Raw genomic sequence first — 24,809 nt, 5'->3', positions numbered from 1 at the left:
ATCAACAGAAGAAAAAATACCTTCCCTCTTTTAGGTGAGCACAACTGTCTAACTACCACTTTTTAAGGGACATACTCACATGGAACAGTGACAATCTGCACTCTAGAGTTGGTAAAGTCTGGTCAGAGCTCAAGGAAGGGTGAGGTAGGAAAGCCTCAACCTGGTGAAGATAGATAAGAGAAAAACTCCACCATATAATGAAGTATGTCTATTTTGAGCACACAGACAGCTAATGAAATCTGTTGCACTAGAGTCTTCTAGTTAAAAGTAAGATGATTCCGAAAGAAGTAGTAGTCAGAAGTAGGCAAGTTATCTTGCCAGAGTTGTGATTTAGTAAAAAAAAAAAAAAAAAAAAAAAAAAAAAAATCCCTTTGTTCCTCAAATTCAACACTATTGTTTCTTCTGGATGCTCCTGACAGTGTTAAATGCATGTCTATCCTAAGTAAAAGTGTTTTAACACTGTAAGAAATATGAACCATTTTTGCTTAAGGTGAAAGAACTAGACATTGAAAATGGTACGACAACGTGGCAAACTGTCAGAAGACAAAAGCGGGAGTGGATCAAGTTCGCAGCTGCCTGTCGAGAAGGAGAAGACAACTCTAAGAGGAATCCAATCGCCAGAGTAAGTGATGACAAGCAGGAATATCCTGAGCTGATCGCAATGCTTTTGTGCAGGAAAGCTCTAGAACATTTGCAGTCATGGCTTGTGTTGCCGAGGTACTTTTTGAGTACCACGTGCTGGGGGCTGATACGGAACAGAGAGTCCAAGTGGTCCAAGAAGAAAGACTTGATCTCTAGCACCAGTGGATTTTATTTGTTTGTGTGCTGCTCATAACTGCATGTCTGTGTTATAGGAAATTTATGATAGTATGAAGACTATCTTGAAAAAATCAAGGGTATATCGTTTTTGATTAAGTCAAGCAAGTAAAGATGATGTCAGAAATGTTCTCATCAGATCTCTACAACCAGGAGATAGAAGGGTAGTAAAAGGCCTTTACAAGCCAAGCCTGATGATGCCTCCTGTTTCCCAGCTACTTAGGAGGCTGAGGCAGGAAGATCACAAGTTTGAGGCCAGCCTGGTCAATCTAGGGAGACACTGTCTCATGGAAAAATGGTATAGGGGTTGCTGAGGATGTAGTTCAATAGGAAATAGCTTGTCTAGTATGCAAGCTCTGGTTTAATACTGAAAAGGAGAGGAGAAAAAAAAAAGCTTAAGAAAAAATTTTAAAAAGCCTTCCCAAAAAATGTCTACCAATAAGGAAGGAGAGCTAAAGAAAGAATCATATGTAATTGAACAAGCCATGCAGACTAGGATCCACATTAACAACTTTGCTAGCTCTTTCTGGCTCTCTTGACCTTGGACTAAATTTGAAATCAACAGCAGATTTATCTACCAAAATTCCTGCTTTACAGCTTTACATTAAAAATAAAGTATCAGCCAGGCATGGTGGTGCATGCCAGTAATCCCAGATACTCAGGAGGGTGAGGCAACAAGATTGCAAGTTCAAGGCCAGCCTGGGCAACAGAGCAAGACACTGTCTCAAAATTTTTCAATGGGCTAGGGATGTAGCTCAGTGATGGAGTTCCCTTAGATTCAAATGAACAGCAACAACAACAACAACAACAAAAAAAATAAAGTATTAGCAATGAGGTTATAGGTGTAACCTCAGCTCAAGAAATAAAACTAGGCAAAGTGGCACACACCTATAATCTCAGCTACTTGGGAGGCTAAGGCAGGAGAAGCATAAGTTTAAGATCAGCCAGGGCAGTTTAACAAGACCCTCAACAATAGGGGCTAGAGAAAGCTTTTAAATTATTATTTTTAAGTTATCATTTGTATTTTCATTAAATTCACAGCTATACCTTTATATTATTCTCCTCATATTGCACATTCTTTTTTATTTGCATTGTGGATATTTCTGAGTTTTCTTCTACATAAAAAAGATCTTTGGAATAGACCTGAGCTAACTGAATATATTCTTCACTGACTTTAATTAATTGTAGCTGTTTGGATAATAAATTCTAATCTTTTACCAAATTAGATAAAGTTTAGTATACAGATAAAGTTTCAAAATGAGGATGTAGCTCAGTGGTAAAGTACCCCCTGGGTTCAATCCACTGTACCCCCCTGCAAAAAAATCCATATGGTAGAATATTGACCATAAAATCTATTTGGAAGAAGAATGACACAATAAATTAAATTTTTTAAATTTTCTAAACACTGTATTTCTCTTCCAGTTTTTTAAAATTTATCTGCCATTTTGGCTAAATCTCAAATCTAAGCATGGTACTTATTAATATAACACATTTTTAAATGCTGACAATTCTGATTTCTTCTATCAGATTGCCTCTATGAAAACAAAATCAGAGAATTGAACGTATTGCTAATATAACAAATCTAGCATCAAGTGTGTATTCCATGTGCACATACACTTTTCACTGGGGCTGTATAATTATTTCATACAACCCTCCAACTAGCCTATCAAGTAATAGTGTTGTCCTCACAAGAGCCGGTGTTTGAATAAGTCTTGTGCTCTCAAACCAAAGACCATCTATCTACAATTCCCACTTGCTTTCATTCCAAGACATTCTGAGGATCATGATTTGCTTTTGTAATCCTAACCACCTTACTCATAGATTCGATCAGACTGCGAAGTGAACCAGAAGATCACATACCGAATCTCCGGAGCAGGGATTGATCGGCCACCTTATGGGGTGTTCACCATTAATCCTCGCACTGGGGAAATTAACATCACTTCGGTGGTAGACAGAGAGATAACTCCACTCTTCTTGGTAAGTCACAGCAGTGCGTTGAGATTTATTCATATTATTTTTTTAAAAAATCATTTCAGCGGCTGGGGGGCTGGGGTTGTGGCTCAGTGGTAGAGCACTTGCCTAGCATGTAAGTCACTGGGTTTGATCCTCAGCATCACATAAAAATAAATAAATAAAGTGATTGTGTCCATTTACAACTAAAGAAAGAAAAAAAAATTAAATCATTTCAGGCATATGGCTTACTTTTGATAAAACACTAAATTGAAACAAATGAAGGACGTGAGGGGGTGGGAAAAGTGAAAATGTATGTTTATAATGCAGGATTCTCTTGTGTGTTGCAGTAGCACATGACCAAATGTCTTGATGACATTTTAATTGTGGACGACAATATGGTCTGACTTCAATAGAAAATGGTTTCTTTACATATTTCAGCATGTACTTTCAAACATGTTACTTTCTGTCCTTTGGTGGAGAATGTCAATTTGGGGTTTGTTGTTGTTGTTGTTGTTGTTGTTTTTCTCAACTTTCCACAGATCTATTGCCGGGCTCTGAATTCACGGGGTGAAGATTTAGAGAGACCGCTGGAGCTCAGAGTCAAAGTTATGGACATAAATGATAACCCCCCGGTCTTCACACAGAACGTGTACACAGCCAGCATTGAAGAAAACAGTGACGCCAGTAAGCCAGAAGATGCCCTTTCTCTGCTTTACACCGTATCTAACTCCTTTCATCAAAAGCTTTAGAACAATGAAACTTAAAGATATTAGTAACTTAAAGATCGATCAGAAAGAGCTCAACTTGCATTTTGAGTAAACTCCACAAACTTATAACTGAAAACTCAGAAAAGAATTCATACCTAAAAATACTAAATATTCTCTTATTTTTAGGTATTTTTACACATGCAATTAAGCCAGTGCTTGCACCTTTCTCAAGTATTCATGGGTTCCTGGTGAACTGAGTCCACAAGAGTAACCTGAGGAAGAAATCATGAATGTTAAATAAGGCCCCTTTCTGGTCTGTCCTCAAAATTATTGACTGAACCACACCAGGCAGAGTGATGGTGCTGGCTATGCCTCTTCCTCACACACAGTCCTCTAACATCCCTTTCCCTTACAAATCCTGCCAATATACCTCTAAGTCCATTTGGAGGGAAATGTTGGGGAAAAAAATAATAAGTTTCAGAAGGAAAGCAGATAAACACAAAATGGTTTTTAATGTAAAAGATGGGAGAACCTAAAGAAGCAGAGAGAAAGATTTGCCAAAAGGAGGCAAAACAGAGAGTGCTTCCTTGCTAACATACTACAGGACAACCTTGGTGAAGAAGAGAAGGCAAAACCTTCAGCCAAGTCACCACCTTGCTGATGAGAAGTTGTTAATGAAGTTAGCCAATTCCAAAAAACCAAATGCCGAATGTTTTCTCTGATATAAGGATGCTGATTCATAATGGGATTGGAGGGGGAGCATGGGAGGATTAGATGAACTCTAGATAGGGAAAGGGGGTGGGAAGGGAAGGGAGGGGTCTTGGGGGAAGGAAAGACAACGAAATGAGATGGACATCATTACCTTAAGTACACGTATAAAAACACAAATGGTGTGACTCTACTTTGTGTACAACCAGAGATATGAAAAATTGTGCTTTATATGTGTAATATGAATTGTAATGCATTCTGCTGTCATACACAACAAATTAGAATTTTTTAAAAAATCACAAGCAAAAAAAAGAAGTCGTTAATGCTTCCTCCAGAGAGAGTAGTTACTGGATAAAGACTGCAGGGCCAGGGCACAACCTGCATTTAGACTATGATGTCCTTGAATCCTGGCTCTTTCTATTCAAGGCCTCCCTGGTTATCTGGGGTAGGATTTTTTTTTTTTACTTTGGGACCTGCAAAGCAAAAGTATGTTAGGGAATCTGTCAACTCTGAAAATATGCCCCATGCACTACTGTCCTTGGTGATTGGCTTGGAATACCTGTTCTTTGTCTCTGTGAATAATTAAAAATGTCTTATATTCCTATAAGCAAATCTTCTTTTCAATAATTACTTATTTTTGACTGCTTAGTAAAGTGCTATTATCTTCCAGTGTAACCAATAGTAATTCTCTGCTTTCTAGGTGAGTAACAATTAAGAATGTGGGTGCTCGGTAAATAATTGCAATGTTGAATTTAACTAAGTTATAATCTTTCTCAATTGGGCATTTTAAAGTAGTTTCACAAGACCATAGCAAAAATTTGAAACTGACATAATCACTTCCTGACTTTTGATAGTCTTCTGAACTTCTTTGTCACACATTAAAGAGCACTAAATTTACTAATTTACCATTTAATCATTTAAGGAGTTAAGTACTTTATAAATAGTAGAAAGTTTCATATAAGTTTCATATAAGCAAACCACTGCTGTTTTAGTAATCATCAGGATAGCTTTGAGTTATGGAATATACTCTCATAGAAAACTCTAATGAAGAGAATTCAGAAGTCCAACCACTCTTCCTTTTTATGTCTACTGATTTGCTGAGTTAATTTTAATGGAATTCCCAGCCATTTTCCACCATTATCTTTATTTCTAGATGCACTGGTGATAAAGCTAAGTGCCACAGATGCAGATGAAGACAATCATTTGAATTCTAAAATCGCCTACAAGATCATTTCTCAGGAGCCTGCAGGTGCACCAATGTTCATTGTGAACAGGTACACTGGAGAAGTCCGCACCATGTCCAGTTTCCTTGACAGAGAGGTAAAGCCTTCTGTGAATGGAATGATAAGAAGTAAAGAATTCAGTTATGAAGAGACAAAGATGAAATGATCCATGTCTTCCCTTAATCCCACGTGGGGAAGGAGGGATGGAAAACAAGCAAAGTCATTTTTTAATGAAAATTAAAAGATCAATCATATAGATTTTATTTAATGTGGATATAAAAGAAAAGACAGATAAAGGCACTGGAATATATTAAATTTTATTCAAGACAAGATCTAAGTCTTACAATTTTTTTTTTCATCTTAATTAAGCAACACAGTATGTACAACCTACTTGTGCGGGGCTCCGATCGTGATGGAGCTGAAGATGGACTGTCCTCTGAGTGTGACTGTAGAATCAAGGTTTTGGACGTCAATGATAATTTCCCCATCTTAGAGAAGACTTCAGTAAGTGGATATTCTTATGATCATTCTTCCATAAGTATCAGTAATCAATTTGCTTTCCTATTAGTTCATGAGCCTGGTTTTATCACTTGTGTGGATGAACTCTGAATTTCTTGTGTATAATAATATAACTTAATGTTATATATTTATCCTTTTTAATTATTTTTAAAAATATTTTTAGATGTAGATGGACACAATACCTTTATTTTGTTTATTTAGTTTTTTTTATGTGGTACCGGGGAAATGAACCCAGTGCCTTGCATATGCAAGGCAAGCGCTCTACCACTGAGCCACAACCCTAGCCTCTATATGTTTATTTTTAACTCACTATTTCAAAGAAAATCTATCTGAAAGCAAGAACTATCTACTCCATATACTCTCCTCACAGAAATGTATAAATTTGTTGATATAAATCAGAATAATGTAATAGTAATATGTTCATATATGACTCATGATTGGCTGAATTAATTCCACCAGAATCCCAAGCAGTCTCAACTTCAATTTTCATATTCAGGCATAAGAACATAAAATGTAAAAAGACCAGGGACAAATCTGACTTGCCACCTGTTTTGGTAAAAATGTATTTTATTGATCATTCTTTTCCATGTTGTCTATAGCTACTTTGTGCTTCCACAGCAGAGACAAAAAAAAGGGGGGGGGGGGTTTCTGGCCCATAAAACCTAATGTAATTATTATCAGCCCAGAAAAAAAATCTTATCCCTATCTAAAGAAAGGAATGGAGTTGATAAAAATAATCAAGACAAAATGAGAGAGTAGCAATTCGATCTTTATTTCACATGCAGCACATGAAAATCTGTTTTATTATCTTAGAATTATTTAATTCTTCTATTTCTGATTGGACATTTGCCATTTAATAATAGTACAAACTCATTGACATGGTTCATCATTAGCATTTTAGAAGATGCAATGTATTAGTAAAAATATTTTTGCTTTTGAAAATTCATTGATTATAAAAATCAATCCATGTCATTTCAGTACTCAGCAAGTATTGAAGAAAATTGTTTGAGTTCAGAACTGATCAGACTACGAGCAATAGATCTTGATGAAGAAGGCACCGATAATTGGTTGGCACAATATTTAATCCTTTCTGGAAATGATGGAAATTGGTTTGATATTCAAACAGACCCACGTACCAACGAAGGCATTTTGAAAGTAGTTAAGGTATAGTATGGAATCTGCGATATTTTCTTTCAAAAATTTTTTAATAAATCTCAGCGACAGAATCTGCCTTTAAAAAGTACTCCATAAAACCTTGAATGCAGCTTATAGTGACATGTGTCTCAAGCAGGCCACTGTGTCAATCTGACCCTTCCCTCCCAACAATACAGTTATTACTAAGGAAAAATAAGAAGACTGGTTTGTTCTCACAGTGCCCAGATCTATTTGAGAACATAAAGGAAGTATCTCTGAATTAAACAACAGCTTTAGCAATATAATAAATAGTGGTACAGATTTCATGATATAAAACTTAACTGATTGCCAAGTGGATGAAATATGAACTAATTAATGACATGAGAAGGGGAGATCCTTCTGAGCTAGATTTGTCTGAAAAGCAGAGAGTAGGATTTAAGCAAGACCTTGTAACTGAGATTGCTACTATGTATAATGGCAGGAGCAAACACACAGAGGCAAGAAAACATGACACATATTTGGGCCCTGGTAAGAGCCCTGTGAGGCTGTACTAAGCAGAGGTTTTACATAGGAAAGAAAGAGAAGCAGGTATATAGATGTCGCATGGAGTCATTATGCTGAGAACCTTGAATACTGAACTCTCAGATGTGACTTTTTCCTAAATTTTTTCTTAAACTACTTTATTCTTTTACTTCATGGGCAACAATGAAATCTGAACATTGATAAATTAAAAACAAAACCACAAACCAATAAAATCACAGGAATATTCATATAATGAGAGAATTTTGTTTCTCCAAGGAAATTGCCATTAACAATATAAACAACACTTATAGGCAGGAAAATACACACGCAGACACACACAAGCACATCTATTTAGGTTGGTACATAATATGCTTGTGATTATTCCATTTGGTCACTACTTTTTTCTGTTGAAGTTATTGTGAATTTTTTTAAAAGTATATTAGGAATCCATTTAGCCTTCACCTAATATAAACACACCATCTGTGCATCAAATATCTTTCCTTTTCTCAAGTGCCTGAAGCAATTTTTAAAGTATTATTACTTTGCCAAAAAATACAATCATGCACTGAAATCATGCAGTGTATTAATTTATGATAGGGTCACCAAAATTATGGAAGATATCTCTATAGACTTTTTGTCATTCAAACCGAAACCACAAAATTTTAAAATTCTTTCCGAAAACACAAGAACTCAAAGAATACACTATAGTCTTACTGTTTGAGAATGTTGCTTTGAGGTCAACAAACTTTGACCCATAGGCCAAATCTGGCCAACCCTCTACTCTATAAATGAATTTTTTGTTGGAACACATTCATTTATTCATTTTTCTCTAGCTATCTTCATACTGCAAGGGCTGAGATGAATACTAAGACAGAAATTGTACAGAACTCCCAAAATCTAAAATATTTACTCTCACATCTTTGACCAAAAAAAGTTTTCAGCCCTTTATTAAACACTAAGAAATACTTTGGAAGTTAAAAAAAAAATAGCAATAGGCTTATGAGCTCAACTCTGAAAAGATCAAACTTACAAAAATAATTACTATATTAATTAAGTCCTTAGGTCCTAAGAATCTGATTTAGTCATTCACTCCAAGAAGACACTTTGGGGTGAACAGTTTGTTATTGTTGCTCTTTGCAAACCTAAGATGTCTAGACACAATCAGAAAATTCTTGACAAAGGATCCCACTTGGAAAAAATAAATGCAAATGTCTGCATTTCCCCTTGTAACCTTCCCTGCTAAAAAGAATATTGATCCTCAATCAACCTCCTGTCCCTAGATTCCATGAGTTCCTATAGTAGGTACAAATGTAGGCACACATAAGTCTATTTGCATTACAGTCTGTTCATTAGGGAGAGAACTACTGTAATGAACAGAAGTGTATTTGTGCATATACACATAGGAAAAACCCAAGAGATTTCTCTACCAGAATAGAGTTTCCCAGATTTTTCATTTACTTAAAGATAGCATGGAATTCTAGAAAATAAAAATTGAGTTGTAGAACAGGAATCTCTTCCCATTGAAAATTCATCTTTGAGTATGCAATTCCTATTTAGCTCCGTAGTTCATATTATGTGCACTGGCACATTCATCTGTATTATGGTGGCAACTGTCAACAGATGTATAAAAGCAATCAAAATCCTAGAACTCAAGGGTTTTAGCTGAAGTTCAAGTGAAGCATGCTAAGCCATGTCCCAACAAAAATTCATGTGAATTTCTGCTTATATTTCTATCTATCTTATCAGCATTTATGGAAATTTGAACTCCAAAATTTAATAAAACATTCACGATGTCCTGGAACTTCCCTGGGACCACAGACATCTTGACTTTTGTTGTTGGCAAATGTGTCACAAGTGATGTTCACCTTAGCTTCCAGAGCACATCTGGATAGACATTGGCCAGCACTCCCTTGTTTTTTTACAACGGCTTTTTCTCTTGGAATTTTTCATGTCACCACATCAGTCACTCTAGATAAAACGATTCTATTCATCTTTCACCCAGCAAACCAAGTTCAAAGGTTATTTTTCTCAGGGTGTGGTATTTACTTTTTTGAATGAGCTCTATAAAGGAGTCTTCTTATCCACCAGGCCCAGTGCAATTAAATTATAGTGTAGGGCTGACTATAATACTCCTAAGTTCTTTACAACTGTTTGTATCATTTTTAAAAAATTATTTGTTTAATTATGTCAGATATTTTGACTCCTCTAATCTGCTCTTCATACTTCCAACAGATTCTCAAATGTGAGTTTTACAAAGGAAATCTGGGTCCTATTGATTTATTCATTGTGAACATTTTTTATTTCATTTTAAATTTATTTTTTATTTTTTATAAACTGTTCATTTGTATAAGGGTTTTTGTATAAGAAATTCAAAACTAGACTCCAATTTAAAGCCACAGACTTAAATGACCCACATACCTACCTGATTATGCCAAAAGACAAAAAAGAATCAGATGCTAAAATACCCAATGCAGTAATGACTATTTTTCCCATTTAAAATCTGAGTTGCATAGCTTCTGGGCTTTAGTCCTGGTTTCTCCTTCTATAAAAAGAGAGTTGTTGGCTGTTTCAGAGTTTTTCACTTTTCATTATTTTAGACCCTGGATTATGAACAAGTGCCTAATGTTAATCTTGGTATTGGAGTTAAAAACCAAGCTGATTTTCACCACTCCGTTGCTTCTCAATTCCGAATGCACTCAACCCCTGTGAGAATTCAAATTGTTAACGTGAGAGAAGGACCCACATTTCATCCTAGTTCCATGACTTTTAGTGTACGGGAAGGAATAAGAGGAGATTCCTTATTGAATTATGTGCTTGGCACATACACAGCCATGGATATGGACACAGGAAATCCTGCAACAAATGTCAGGTACTGCCAATGCTTGGTTCATGTTGGTGTAGCCTGGTTCTGGCCATTGTTAATTTATGTGGTATATGCTAGTGTATTTTGGTTATAAATAATTTTTTAAGATTTTGTTTTGCTCTTCTTTATATGAATATTTCTTTAAGAAAACTAGTGTGGCATTTGAAATTTTTTTATAAGAGTTCCAATTGATTTTAAGATTAATTGTGTGCAAGGAACAATTGTAGAACTAAAGATCCACCCAAGTTACTCCAGCAGTCTCTTTGATCTCTTGTACCCAGTTGTACTAGCCTGGACTAAGGCTGATTAAATCATATTGTAGACAGAAACACACTCTAAAGATGAGTCACTGCTTGTTTTCTTAAAGCCTGTGGGTGTCTATGACTTTGAGACTCATTTCAACCCTCTGCTTAACCTAAGAGGAAAAAGAAAAACAATAGAAAAAGCTAAAACATGGTTGTTTCAGAAATTTAATGAACATAAAGAGTCACAATGGGAGAAATAGAAAGGTAGGTATGAGGGGAACTAGGTACATAGATACAAATTAAAACGATGTAAAATATTCTAGAAGTAACTACAGTGAAGTAGATGGGTCTTCTCTACATGTTTCCCATCTCTCTCCTTTTATTTCTTCCAATATTTTTGTATTCAAGAAAGTCTATTGACTTATAAATTACTTTGATATTAACAGTTTCAACTAATCAAATAATAAGTTGGCAGATTCAAAAAAGGATGAAGCCTGTTAGTATAGGGGAAAGGAAAAAGAATATCAAATAAATGAACTGAAGATTTGAAATTGTGCCTGGTCCAGAGACCCAAATCTCCCTCCAATTAGGTCAAGAACTTTAAATCCATTATCTATAAAAAGACACAGAGAGAGAAGCAAGGAAAGCTCCCAAATAGGCCAGCAATGGGGTACTCTGAAATCAAGATGCCCTAAAATCCACAGCACATATACTAAGGATGCCACATGTAAAAATGAATACACAATATTTGTTTTTTAAAATAAATAAAAGATATTTAATATTGCTATGATTTAATAAATAGATCTGAAACTCATACATTTTGTTAATTATACTCAGAGTTAGAAGAGAAAGAATGATGAAATTTCAATATTTTATTGTCAACCTGTGCATTATTACATTTAATATTGGATTCTTATTGTCATTATACACACACATATATATATATATATACCTTTTATAAACCAAGACAATTGTCACTATAAAGCACGCAGAAACAATATGTTTACCATATTGAATCTCTTATGTGATTTTGAAGTATTAATTTTCATAAAAGCATAATGATGTACTTATTTAAAAACAGGTACATCATAGGGCATGATGCAGGCAACTGGTTAAAAGTTGATTCAAGGACTGGTGAAATACAATTCTCTAGAGAATTTGATAAGAAGTCAAAATATATTACCAATGGGATGTACACAGCACAGATCCTGGCTATAGATGGTAAGAATATTTATTTTCAATATTTTAAAATACTAATCCTATTATATTAAATATTACAAATATTATTATTCTTATGTTGATATATGAGTCACAAAATATATTGTTTAGTGGTATAGGCAAGACTTACGGAACGTTCTAAGCACCTAAGATCAAAAACTGAATTTAACTACACTTATAAATTTAATTTATACTTAGGTATAATTTATTTCACCTACTTTCAAAAAGAATTTAATGTGGTTTACAGAATAAAACATAGAAGATAAAATTAATATATATATATATATATACACACACACACACACACATACACATACACACACACAAACACACATACACACACACATATAGGACTGGGAGTTAGTTCAGTGGTAGAGAGCTTGCCTATATGTGTGAGGCCGTAGGTTTGGTCTGCAACATCACCAAAAAAAGAAAAAGTATATGTTTGTTTCCATTTATTACCTCATCTCTTAAATATGACTAATCCCACATGTCAAGTATGTCAGGAATGCTTACCTAAAGTAAATTCTACAATCTGTGCACAAAGTTCACTATGAGAAACTGGGAAGGCAATAGTTATTTTAGAGCCACCAAAACTGAACTACAATGACAAATTTGCATAGTATTGTTTTATTAGACATATTGCCCAGAATAAGATACTATGAGCCATGAAAGTACCAGATTATTCCAATAGAAGATTCAAATTTAAAGCCTAGAAGCACAAATGCATTGAATTAATTTGTAATTGAGCCACTTCCCACATGAGAAAATCTATTACACATTTATCTGGATGAGTAGCAACAGGATTTGTTGCTTTTTCAGCAGTTAATGATTCTTCAGAGCAGTGCCTAGGAAACCAGCTGCTACAGAACAAAACAGCGATAGGTCAGTAACCAGGAAAGAAGGGGAAAGATGGATGTCTCAAACACATGCCTAATGTAAGATAAATACTGTAGGTTTGCATTACTTTTATATCTGATCTTTACAATAGCCAAACAAGAGAAAGATACAATGAGCAGCATAAGATTCAAAAAGAGACCATGATTAAAGTCCAAGCAATGGGCCACAGATTCTGGTCTTCTTCCTAAGGGTGTAACTTTCAACATCTGAGTCAGTTTATGAATAATATTTACTATCAGTATTCTAGAAGGAAATGGATTCTAACCACGTTGACTACACCCCATATTTACATATTGATTGTATTTGAAGCCAATCTTCCTAAACTAGAATTAGAAAAGTAGTCATTTCAAGTGCAGAAAGAAAGAGTGAAAGTGTAATCAAAATGTACCCATGGTAAACTAAACACAGGCTCATCATTTGTCACCTGAACAGTGTCTGCACGGGCACAGAGATGTCCAGACAGTTTTGTTTTGACCCAGGCTGCCTGGCCATCATGAATGAAGACAGAACTCCAGGGGAACCAAACTGCATTGGAAAGTAGGTGCTGTAAGCAATAGCTTCAGCTTTGGTTGCTACACCACAAGGCCATAAGAAAGCAAAGAGGACCAGAGAATGTCAAAGCAATCTATGCGATCATCTGATGTCTCTCTAACGAAAGACTGAGTGAATAAATACTTTAGAAAATCCATTGCTAAATAGGGTATCAGAACAGACTGTACAAAATCATGCTAGACATGGATAGTTCATTGGTTTATTGTCATTTGGTAAACTCAGTGACTCCACTTAGATACACACACAAAAGCGATAAACAAAATCAATTAACTTCTCAGGAAATGACCTAGTAAAGTCCCAGAAGTGATAATGTTCTAGTCTGCAAATGATGAGAAAACCAAAGTGGGTTGCAAAAGCAAACATGAAATTCTTTATTCACTATCAGAGAACATAGAATAAAAAAGTGGACCAGGCACAGATTCCTAATTCTTATCCCCTGGCTTTTCCAATAAATTATGTTAACTAAAAATTTGTTTCAAATGGGTTAGGAGGAAAAAAAATCTAATTGATTCATATTTGTTTTCAGAATTACCATTTCAGAGAGAAATAGGAAGGAATTCAAATCAACAAAGAAACAGAAAGAAAATACACAACTATTTAATTTTAATTGCAGTTATTTCCAACACCTAAATCTCCATAAGCATCCCAAATGGAAGGTTGTCACCTGCTCTGGGGGGGCGGGGGGGGCTAATTTATTGGGACAGTGTGAGAATAGAAAGCAGTGAAACTTCTCTGAAGAAGGACATTTAATTTTCCACCGTAGGATGCAGAGATTTTAGGGGAATGAAATGAAGATGAAAATCACTTTAGGAAGAGTGAACAGAATGCATAAGAACCTCAAGTTAGGAAAAAAATTGTTCAAGCAACCCAAAAAGGGCTGGTGATGTAGCTCAGTGGTAGAGCATTTGCCTGGCATGAGCAAGGCCTCGGGTGCAGGTCTCAGCACTGCAAAAAAAAAAAAAAAAAAAACGCAAAAGAAGCCAATGTGACTGAAATGAAACACACAAAGGAAGAGCAAGAATGACAGCAGGTTGATGAACTGGTGAACGATTCCTATATACTGTGGCATCAACATGAAATATGAGACAGAATTTTCTCCCTGGCACCATTTATCTCAACACATAATGCTTTGCTTTTCAGACGGCTCTGGGAAAACAGCTACAGGAACCATATGTATTGAGGTTCGTGATGTCAATGACTACTGTCCAGTCATTTGTCCTGAAAGTAGCACCACCTGCATGGTTTCTCCATCGGTCCCTATCTATGTTAGCGATCATTCTTATGGGGCTCCCTTTACCTTCTGTGTTGTTGATGAGCCACCAGGAACAGCTGACATATGGAATATCGAACCAATAAATGGTAAGTGAAATGTAAACCTGGTCACACTTCAAGTCCAAAAGCAAAACAGTTACCAAATAATTAGGTAAGTCATTTCTATGTCTGTTTTTCATAATTCTTGCCATGTTCACATTAAATGAAAAATTCTCATACACGCTTAGGATACTTGACGAAAAATTTAGACTGAAATAAAAGTCAAAATGTTTCATCAATGCTGCATTTATAAATAGTGGTATATAAATAACAGATACCAGTTTACCCATCATTTTATATAGATAGTGAGTAAACAAATATTTGATCAGATGAAATAAACAGAACACTTGAATAAATCACCTAATGTCACAATTCCCTATTCTGAATAATTTCATGCATGTCACTAATCTCTGAAATTTGGGTATTCATGTAGACACACTTACATATAGTCTATTAAGGAGCACATAAGATCCATGAAAATGTTTCTAATCAGGAGCTATTAGTAAGGATAAAAATTTAAACCCAAATTTCCCGGTATTAGAAGAAAGGTTAAACAAATTCCGGTACATATTATTAAGATGTGGTACTACACAGCCATTAAAATTAGAATCATGAAAAGTATTTAAACACAAAGGAATGCATAAACCAAAGAATGTGAAGTGAAAGACTCATTCTGTGTATCTGTGCTGACTATAGATACATAGAAATGAATGTCTGATGTTATTTTTTTAAAAAATCAGTAAATTTTAAGCAACATACCATTTTATCTACCATGGATTCTTTCTCCTAAACATTAATTGTATAAATAGAAAATTAAATACTATGAGAAACCTAATTTGGACTAAGATAGTACCCTGAGTTCACATTTATTTGGGGCAATACAAAAAACTTTGAGGGGTACCAAGGAGGGCGTCAGACTACCCTCAAAGTGAGAGAAAATACTTCCTACCACTCTGAGACCACCAGGCTTCATCATTCACAGACTTTACAGAACGGAGAAACTCTGAATGATACAGGAAAAAATACCACCAATAAAGACTTGGTGTAAGTCTTTTTTATTTTTTATTTTATTTTTTTGGCAACAAAACCAGGTCAATATTTTAAAAGCTAAACACATTAAAGAAATTCCAATAAAATCAGGATAACTCTGAATCTACCTTCCTCTATAAAGCTGAATAGACCATTCTTAAATGATAATTGCTAGCCACTTTTTTTTTCATTCATATCCTAGGTATTCTGAGTAAAAAATATTTTTAAAAACTGTTTTACATGAAGGTTGGCAAAGGTAGACAAATGACATTATAAATTTGCCAATAAATATAACCACACTAGAGAGAATTTTCCTAGAATCCATTTTAATGTTGAAGAATGCAATGAACTTTGTCTACTTGCTGTGATGTTGCTTTACTTGATTCTTATTTTGTGCACAGGTTAGATTTTGACAGACAAGCTGGCTTTTTATAAAGCTAACTGAAGGTAATAAACCAACACAACAAAAAAAATTATGTATTACATTAATCAGTCACTATTAAAATTAGTTCGTTACTATTCATATTTTAGGTAAAGATTTAATCATCTCTAAACTTTCCCTGGGTTAATAAGTATATATTAACAAATGTTTAAGCAATATTTCACATAGAAATTCATAAGCAAGGTAGCACAAAGAATTAGAATAGCTATTGAATTAATTTTAAATGCAAAGGCAATTAATAAATAACAGCCCTAAGGAAATTATTTTGTGAACTGTAATACTCAATAGGAAACTTCCAATATTTTTTTCAACTAAGTATAATTCATCATTAGACCAATTTTATTGAGTGTCTATCAAATTCCAGGTATTGTTGCTCCAGAATTAACCAACAGAGTCCCTGCCTGCTTTGTAGAAATAAGCAGGGAGCAGTACTGAACAATTAATTATAAATAAAAATATTAATCAAAGGAGAGGATGCTTTACGACTAAGAGCATGGAAGCTTCGGTTTCTAATTAGGCTTGGGTATTGGTTTCTAATTAGGCTTGGGTATTAAGAGCTACCCTCAAGGAATTTTAATTGATTCTGTTTCTTCTCTTCCTTTTCAGGGACCTTTGCAATCCTGAGGACTGATGAGGTGATATCTCCAGGACTTCACCAAATCCCAATCCTAGTGAAGGACAGCTATAACAGGGCATGTGAACTGCCACAGATTGTGCAGTTTGATGCCTGCAGTTGTGACAGCAATGGCATATGCCTGCACTCTAGCACTCCGGGTATCCATAGTGAAGACATCAGCTCATTCCCTGATGACATGTATGGGACAATCACTGATGACCAAGCTGGAGATTCAAATGTTGGTCTCGGGCCAGCAGCAATTGGCATGATGGCGATGGGTGGCTTACTTCTGCTCTGTAAGTATTGTATCAAGTCCACCTTTTCAGCAGTTCTTCAAAATAGGGCTGTCACCAGGCACACCAGGGTGGCTAGGCTCACGTGGCTGTTTCTTTTTGGAATCTATGGCAATTTTTGTGTGTCCTTGGAAATAAATGATGGGGCTGATAAGGTAGGCGTCTATTCAATAATGGTACCTGAGATGACCTGAAGTTAGTGAGTGTCCTGAAAATGAGAAACCAGGCTAATCACCAACATAAATATAGAAGAGCATAAAATAAGCTTATAATGGGAATTTCATCAACATGCTTTAAGAGCAGAAAAGCAAAAGCAATTAATTCAAAATAGGAAAGTTGGGAAAATCTTTATGGAAGAAATGGATTTTCAGCCGGCCTTTGAAAGCTGAGAATTTTCTTAGAAGGATGATGTTTGTAGGAAAGCCAAATAGCCATCTACAACAAAGAAATAGCACAAACAGGAGAGAGACTAGGATTGTATCCCAGCACATGCTTAGCATGAGTGAGGCCCTGGGTTCAATCCTCAGAACCAAAAAACAAAATAAAACAACAGATAGGAGGAGGATGGAAAAGCAGAGCATACTCAGGAGGTGAACAGGCTAAAAAATAGGTTGGTGGCCCACGTGGAAGCACGTTCATGATATACCAAATGTTCTGGGCTTTGGTCCACAGGCAACAAGGAATCAGTAAGGACCTGGAGCTCAGGTGATCTGGTGACCTGCTCACTATGATGCAATAGGATGCTTGGAATCGAGTTTAGAAAAGGGAATTAGCTTCTGGGCTCTGAACTAAGACCATGGCAAGAGCCCCAAGCAGAACTTTCAAAATGAAGTTCTCCTCTCTATATATCTTTTTAAAAACCATGCAGAGCCTCAAAACAGAAATACTTCACGTATTTTAGTTTGCCCTTACAAGACTTAAGTTTCATGGGGATCAAACACTGGTTCTAAAATTAAAAAGGATTGAACATGTGTTAATGAATGAGCACAATATCATTTCAAAGTATAAAAAATTAGCAACTGCCTTTTGGACAGCCTATCATCCTTAAAATAATCTGTGATTTTGCAAATCTATAAAAAAATAATGGATGATGCTCAAAATAATATTAGAGACATTTTCCCAGAACACAATCCCAGAGCAACTGAGATGGGCAGCTAGCCTTTAAATCAGCTGTTCTCAGCCCTAGCAGCACATAAGAAACACCTAGAAGGCTTTATAATTACTCACATCTGAGCCCTAACCCAAAATGAGACCCAAGCACCTGCATGTTTAAGCCTTTGGGAATTTAAAGGTTAAAACCTAGAATCAGCTACATTTTCTGCAGGATAGCACTAGAATTTCGTTAGTCTTCCTAGCTTGGATATGCTACCAACAGGCTCAGGAGTCTTGGACTAGAGGAAAGAGTGGACTTTACTTTCCTAATTTATCAGTAAAGGGTCTGGATTAAGTGATCTCACACTCCCTCCATTTCCATTCTAAAGTCCTATGTGATTTGGTAAGTTAGTATTTATAGACATGGATATGTGTTCTCAATCCTGTAAATTTATTTTATTTTATTATTTATCCTAAATATTTTTTATCTTAATATTTTTCCTTTTGGTTCTAACCGTAATGCCAAAAAAAAAAAAAAACAATGAATTCATTGGCTTCCTAGATTGAGCGACAGATTTTAACCCTTACTTATTGCTTTCTTGGGCAGTGTCGCCACTCTTGCTGCTTATGTGCTGCTGCAAACGAAGACAACCAGAGGGCCTGGGGACCAGGTTTGCTCCTGTGCCTGAGGGTGGAGAAGGAGTGATGCAGTCCTGGAGGATAGAGGGGGCCCAACCCGAGGACAGGGTAAGTGGTCTGTCACTTTCCAGAGAAGCACAGAATTTAGGTGGAACTTGTGCATGCTTTAATAATTACCCATGACACAAAAATGAGTGGATGTCAATGTTAAAATGTTTAACATAACACATTTGTTTTAAATTTTTTTTTTCTTTTCAGGATGTGTCCAATATATGCGCACCCATGACAGCCTCTAATACCCAGGATCGTATTGATTCCTCTGGTCAGTGAACAATAAATTCTGATTTTCTTTTTCGATTTGCAAAATTATTCAACCAAACCTATCTCACCTAAAAGTATCTTATAAAAAATAACATATCCAGCCAGGCACAGTGGCACATGCCTGTAATCCATCACCTCTGGAGGCTGAGACAGGAGTATTGAAAGTTCAAAGCCAGCCTCAGCAAAATCGAGGCACTAAGCAACTCAGTGAGACCCTGTCTCTAAATAAAATACAAAATAGGGCTGGGGATGTGGTTCAGTGGCCGAATGCCCCTGAGGTCAATCCCTGGTACCCCTCCCCCCCCAAAAAAAAATATCTGTCGATCTCCTTAATGGATGGTATAATTACCGGGAAAGTGACATGTTGAAGTGGCCACTTTATTTTTCTATCTTAAACTTATCTTTTACAACAAACTCTGAAATAAGAGTGCTTCCATTTGATTCCTGGCTCAGCCATTCATTAGTAAGAATAGTCCTGGGCAAGACTCAACTTCCCTGAGCCTATTTCCTTCTCTTTAAAACCGAAATTACCACAATACCTACTTCAAAGTGTTGCTAGGAGAAATAAACAAATAAACACACACAAATATTAAATATGATATCTAAACTTACACATATATTCGGTATGATACAGGTAGATGTCACAAAATATACATGAGAATTGTCCCTGACAGAGCATAGGCTCTTGTAGGGATCATTTACAATATAAATAAGAACAAAACAAAAAGCAGCAAATATGTTCTAATAAAAATTGAAGAACTTTCCTTCAATTCACATGTGCTTTTGCCTAAACAGTGTCTTATACTCTTCTAACATACCAGTCCCACCCACACCTTAGAATACTGAAAAATACTCGGATATTGTGCAATGCTGGAACCAAGTAGAGAACTGCCCCATTCTGAAGCAGACATGAGATTTCTTTTCCTTAGTATCCCAAGTCTGACACTTTCCATGCAAAGATATACATTGACTGCACATTCCTGTGAGAATTCCAGCTCTCCATTCAGTCCCAATGTGAATGAGGACCTGGAATTTCAACTGTTGGAAATGCAAGTCACATCCTTTCATGGGAGCTGGGGCACTTGCCAGAGGTAGCAAAGGCAGCAACTGGTACTGATGCAGAGACCCCGCTCCTCTTGGCAAGCTCTACAGAACCTCTAAGTCTAGAGGAGAAGGATCTGTGCCTACACGAAGTCCATCTCCTGTAACTCGCTCCCTCTGTATCAGCTACTTTTGTTTTCTCATCAAGCCTGGAGATTCTGGGTGTAATTCCTGCTGTTCCTTGCCTGGTTTTCCAGAGCCTGCTTATTGTAGGGTGGTAGAGGGCTGGAAGACAGCAGCTGGCAATGTTTGGGTTGCATGAGCAACGCAAGCAACTCAAGCACTGTTAAGGGACATCCTCTCTTTTCAGAAATCTACACCAACACCTATGCAGGTGGAGGAACAGTTGAAGGAGGTGTGTCAGGAGTGGAACTCAATACAGGCGCTGGAATGGCTGAGGGCATGGTGGCTGGAGGAGCTCTGGGGACCTTGAGGAAGAGGAGTTCTACCATAGGCACCCTGCGGGAGTATGCAGACACCCCCATGAACATGGCCTTCCTGGACAGCTACTTCTCAGAGGTGATTCTCTTCCGCAGTTACACACAACAGGAAAACTAGGGCAGTGGGCCCCTCCAGAAATACGTTCAAATATTCTTAGCCCTATCCTAATCTCAATAAAGAAACGCTTTACTTCTCCTTAACATACATAAAGCCAATTCACGGCAGTATTACATATTCAGTTGCCATAACACATATTAATACTGTAAAAAAAAGAAAGAAAAACAAAAGAAAAAAAAAGCTAGCATTCCTCTTCATTCTCCACTTCTCTTTTCCATTTTCCTTTCTTCTGTTTCCTTCTGATTTCTTGTTTCCCATAGCATCAAAAAAACAAGAAGAATGCTGTTCCAAAAAAAAATGTGCATTCCTGTCCTCTCTTTATGATGTCCTATCTGTTCTCCAGAAATGGAGAAGAATAAATTAAAAGTCAAGACTGGGAAGAGAAGGGGGTGAAAGCTCGGGTACACATATAGCATCACCACAACTGGGTTACAAATGAGGACCTAGAAGCGAGGTCACCCATCATGTCCTCCGCTAACCTCATTCTCACTAAGAAAAAGGGTCATAGGTCTATTAATGAGCATCCCAAAGAAGAAAGGTCCATAGTCACTGAGCTGGCCTAATACAGTGGCATAATGGGTAAATAAATCTTGTGTATCCTATTTAGAAAATTTAATTTGTTTAATTAGTAATCCATTGGATCTCATATTTCAATAAACCCATTTTTTTCACCATTACTGCATCATGAATTTCACCACTGCTATTCACACACACACAAAAAAAAATGCTGAAGATGTTGTTGCAGATGTAAACTATATCTTAAAAATAGTAGTTAAAAATACTTTTGCAATAAGATGGGCTCAAGGTGTACACATGCCATCTTTGAGATGCAGGATGCTAGCGCTAGAGGATCTCAAGTTTCAGGCCAGCCTCAGCAACTTTGTCAAAACCTGTCTCTTATTTAAACAAGTAAAAATACTGTTTCAGACCATAAATTCATTGAAATGAATGGTAGATACCATTAATCAATTCATTCAACGAACAGGCACAAATAATATATCATAGAAGAAATATTTTTTAAATTATTCATAAAACCCCCACCAGTATCAAAGGTGCTCTACCATTAATGGCAAATTGCATCTGGTATTTTTCTTTTGGTTACCTTCAGTGCTTTATGAGACAAAATAAAAATGTGTTCTCCTTTGTGGGAACTGAGATCACCCTTCCCAAAACATTTAGCTCGACACTTTAAAAATGGTGCTAAAATTTTGAGGTGATTTCAGGAGACTCAAGCTCTCCCTACCCCAAGGTGAGCCTCTGCAAAATTTTACTAATGCTTCCTTCCTGCCACTTTACACATCTCCAACATCTACCCTGGGGGAAGTGTTCCATGCATGCAAAAGGAGATTACCCTCTTACTGAGGAGTCATTCCAAATATTACATAACAAAGGCTTAAGGTTATTCTAAACTCATGAATTATTGATTCAAAGCCTAAAAATCATTCATTTCTAAAGGTAGAATTTAGAGGCTGGCACAGAGGGGAAACACTATATTGTGTAAAAGGGAAAATTGGATTTGAAGTCTTGTTTTACTACTATTTGGGTCTTGGGTACGCAATTCAACTCTTACCTTCTCTGGGCCTGTAGTTACTTTATAAGGTAAACAGAAGGTTGGAATATATCAAGGGATTTCAAATGCTTACAGGTTCTGCCGGACCTGTAAGATTCCATGATTTATGGCTAAGCACTTTAGATAAGGATTTTTTAGTTTTTTTTTTTTTCTTTCTGATTTTAAATAACAAAGACCATTATAGGTGAGGGAAGAAGGAAGAGAGCTGGCAGGTCTGCACCCCCTCCAAACAGGGAGATTCTACTTGCATCTGTTCTATTCTATATATTGTGCTCCAACCTAAGGTTTCATTTTAAATGTCTTTCTTTAAAGAATAATTTGAAAATCATGGTAGATGATCTTTTAGTGCCTTCCTTTTTATGGAACTAACTCCAGGGATCATTCCAGCTCTCAGCTCAAGCCACATAAAATTTCACAAACATTCTAACACAAGTCCCTGTAGCTCAGAAAGATTTAAATCTTTTTTTTTTTTTTTGATTCTTTTTTTTTTTATTATTAGTTGTTCAAAACATTACAAAGCTCTTGACATATCATATTTCATACATTTGATTCAAACCGATTATGAACTCCCATTTTTACCCCATATACATATTGCAGATTCACATAGGTTCCACATCCACTAAGATTTAAATCTTTATAAATGCTTTCATTTCAAATTGATCAAATATCTCTCTTTATATAAATAGTTTGAACATAACTAAATACAATTTTATTCCAGAAACAAAAATATATAACTTCAAAAGATTTAAATATTAGTTTTGATTCAAAATCTGAACAAAATATAGTCATTATCATTTATTAGTTTTCGAATAAGAGAAATTCATATTTAATCCTCAAATTGAATGCGTCATTAATGCAATCTGATCTCCTTTTAAAAAATTCCAGTTATTTAGTAATACATTAAGTGCTAGTCTTTTTCCTCAATTTATTCCTTGATTTAATCTTAGTAGTCTCTGAAGCATTGCTGTTAGTCTTCTCTGATTATTATTTTTTGGGGGCAGGTACCAGGGATTTAACTCAGGGGCATTGGACCACTGAGCCACATCCCCAGGCCTATTTTACATTTTATTTAGAGACAGGGTCTCATGAGTTGCTTAGCACCTGGATTTTGCTGAGGCTGGCTTTCAATTCACGATCTTCCTGCCTCAGCCTCCCCAGCCTCTGGGATTATAAGTGTGGGCCACTGGCAGAGCTTCTCTGATTATTTTAAGGGAAAGGAAACTTCTACTTCTCCATTTTTCTTTTAATTTTAGAAAGCATACGCATATGCAGATGAGGATGAAGGCCGACCAGCCAATGACTGCTTGCTTATCTACGACCACGAGGGAGTTGGGTCACCTGTGGGCTCCATTGGTTGCTGCAGTTGGATCGTGGATGACCTGGATGAAAGCTACATGGAAACTTTAGATCCAAAATTTAGGACTCTTGCTGAAATCTGCTTAGACACCGAAATTGAGCCATTTCCTTCACACCAGGCCTGTATCCCTATCAGTACTGACCTCCCTTTGCTGGGACCTAATTACTTTGTTAATGAATCTTCAGGAATGACTCTCTCAGAAGCTGAATTCCAAGCAGAAATGGCAGCCTCTGAACCCATGATTCATGGGGATATCATAGTGACTGAGACTTACACTACTGCTGACCCATGTGTACAACCCACAACAATTGTTTTTGATCCTCAGCTTCCTCCCAATGTTGTAGTAACAGAAACAGTGATGGCACCTGTCTATGATGTTCAAGGGAATATTTGTGTGCCTGCCGAGTTAGCCAACACACACAATGTATACTATGCCGAGAGAGTCCTATCTAGCCCTGGTATGCCTGACATGAACAATGGTAGCATGACTGATGGTTGTATGGGACCTGTGATGAGTGGCGGTATTTTGGTAGGGCCAGAAATTCAAGTGACACAAATGGTGAGTCCAGACATTCACATAAGCCAAACCATTGGCTCTACATCCCCAATGACATCTCGACACAGAGTAACAAGATATAGTAACATACATTACTCCCAACAGTAAGTGATTTATGACCGGTATACTAGATGCTGATCTTGCAGCATAATAGTCACCAAAACATTCATGAAAGATGTATAATGTACTATATTTAAAATGTTAATAGTCAACAAACATTCAGATGTTCTAGGTTTAATGTGGCTTTGATTGGATCTTTCGAGGGATAAATATGGCTAAGAACTTTAGATAAATCTTTCTTAGTTTTTTCTGATTTTCAATATATGCCAAAAAACCTAAAGAAAATATTTTGTATCCTTTGATATTGTCTAAAGTGCATAACTCATTTCACAAATCCAGTGGGTCTTAAGGCCTGTAGAAAGTCACATAAATCAAGATGTCCACGTTCTTGGAATTTGCAAAGAAGTCTTATCTGGCAACATTTTTCTTTAGAGAAATATTTCTTTTAAAAATTTTCTAATGAAAAGTACATTTCTGAAAGGAAATGGTAAAGGAATATGGAAC

General features: G+C 36.2%; 1 protein-coding gene across 1 annotated transcript in view; it reads left to right on the top strand.

Annotated features, from left to right (window-relative positions):
* The window catches only part of Dsg4 (desmoglein 4), a 29,010-nt gene extending 4,657 nt beyond the window's left edge, over positions 1-24,353 (top strand). The window contains 14 exon segments of the mRNA XM_077105611.1: positions 491-622; positions 2,638-2,793; positions 3,309-3,453; positions 5,338-5,504; positions 5,777-5,911; positions 6,905-7,090; positions 10,180-10,451; positions 11,772-11,911; positions 14,501-14,719; positions 16,749-17,054; positions 18,751-18,890; positions 19,041-19,104; positions 20,515-20,723; positions 23,586-24,353. Coding sequence (XP_076961726.1) covers positions 491-622; positions 2,638-2,793; positions 3,309-3,453; positions 5,338-5,504; positions 5,777-5,911; positions 6,905-7,090; positions 10,180-10,451; positions 11,772-11,911; positions 14,501-14,719; positions 16,749-17,054; positions 18,751-18,890; positions 19,041-19,104; positions 20,515-20,723; positions 23,586-24,353 — 3,039 coding nt within the window.
* The last annotated feature ends 456 nt before the right edge of the window (positions 24,354-24,809 follow it).

Source organism: Callospermophilus lateralis, chromosome 17 (genome assembly GCF_048772815.1).
Source record: "Callospermophilus lateralis isolate mCalLat2 chromosome 17, mCalLat2.hap1, whole genome shotgun sequence".
Classification (NCBI taxonomy): Eukaryota; Metazoa; Chordata; class Mammalia; order Rodentia; family Sciuridae; genus Callospermophilus; species Callospermophilus lateralis.
The sequence above is the reverse complement of the archived record's forward strand: the minus strand, read 5'-3'. Positions and strand labels throughout refer to the sequence as shown.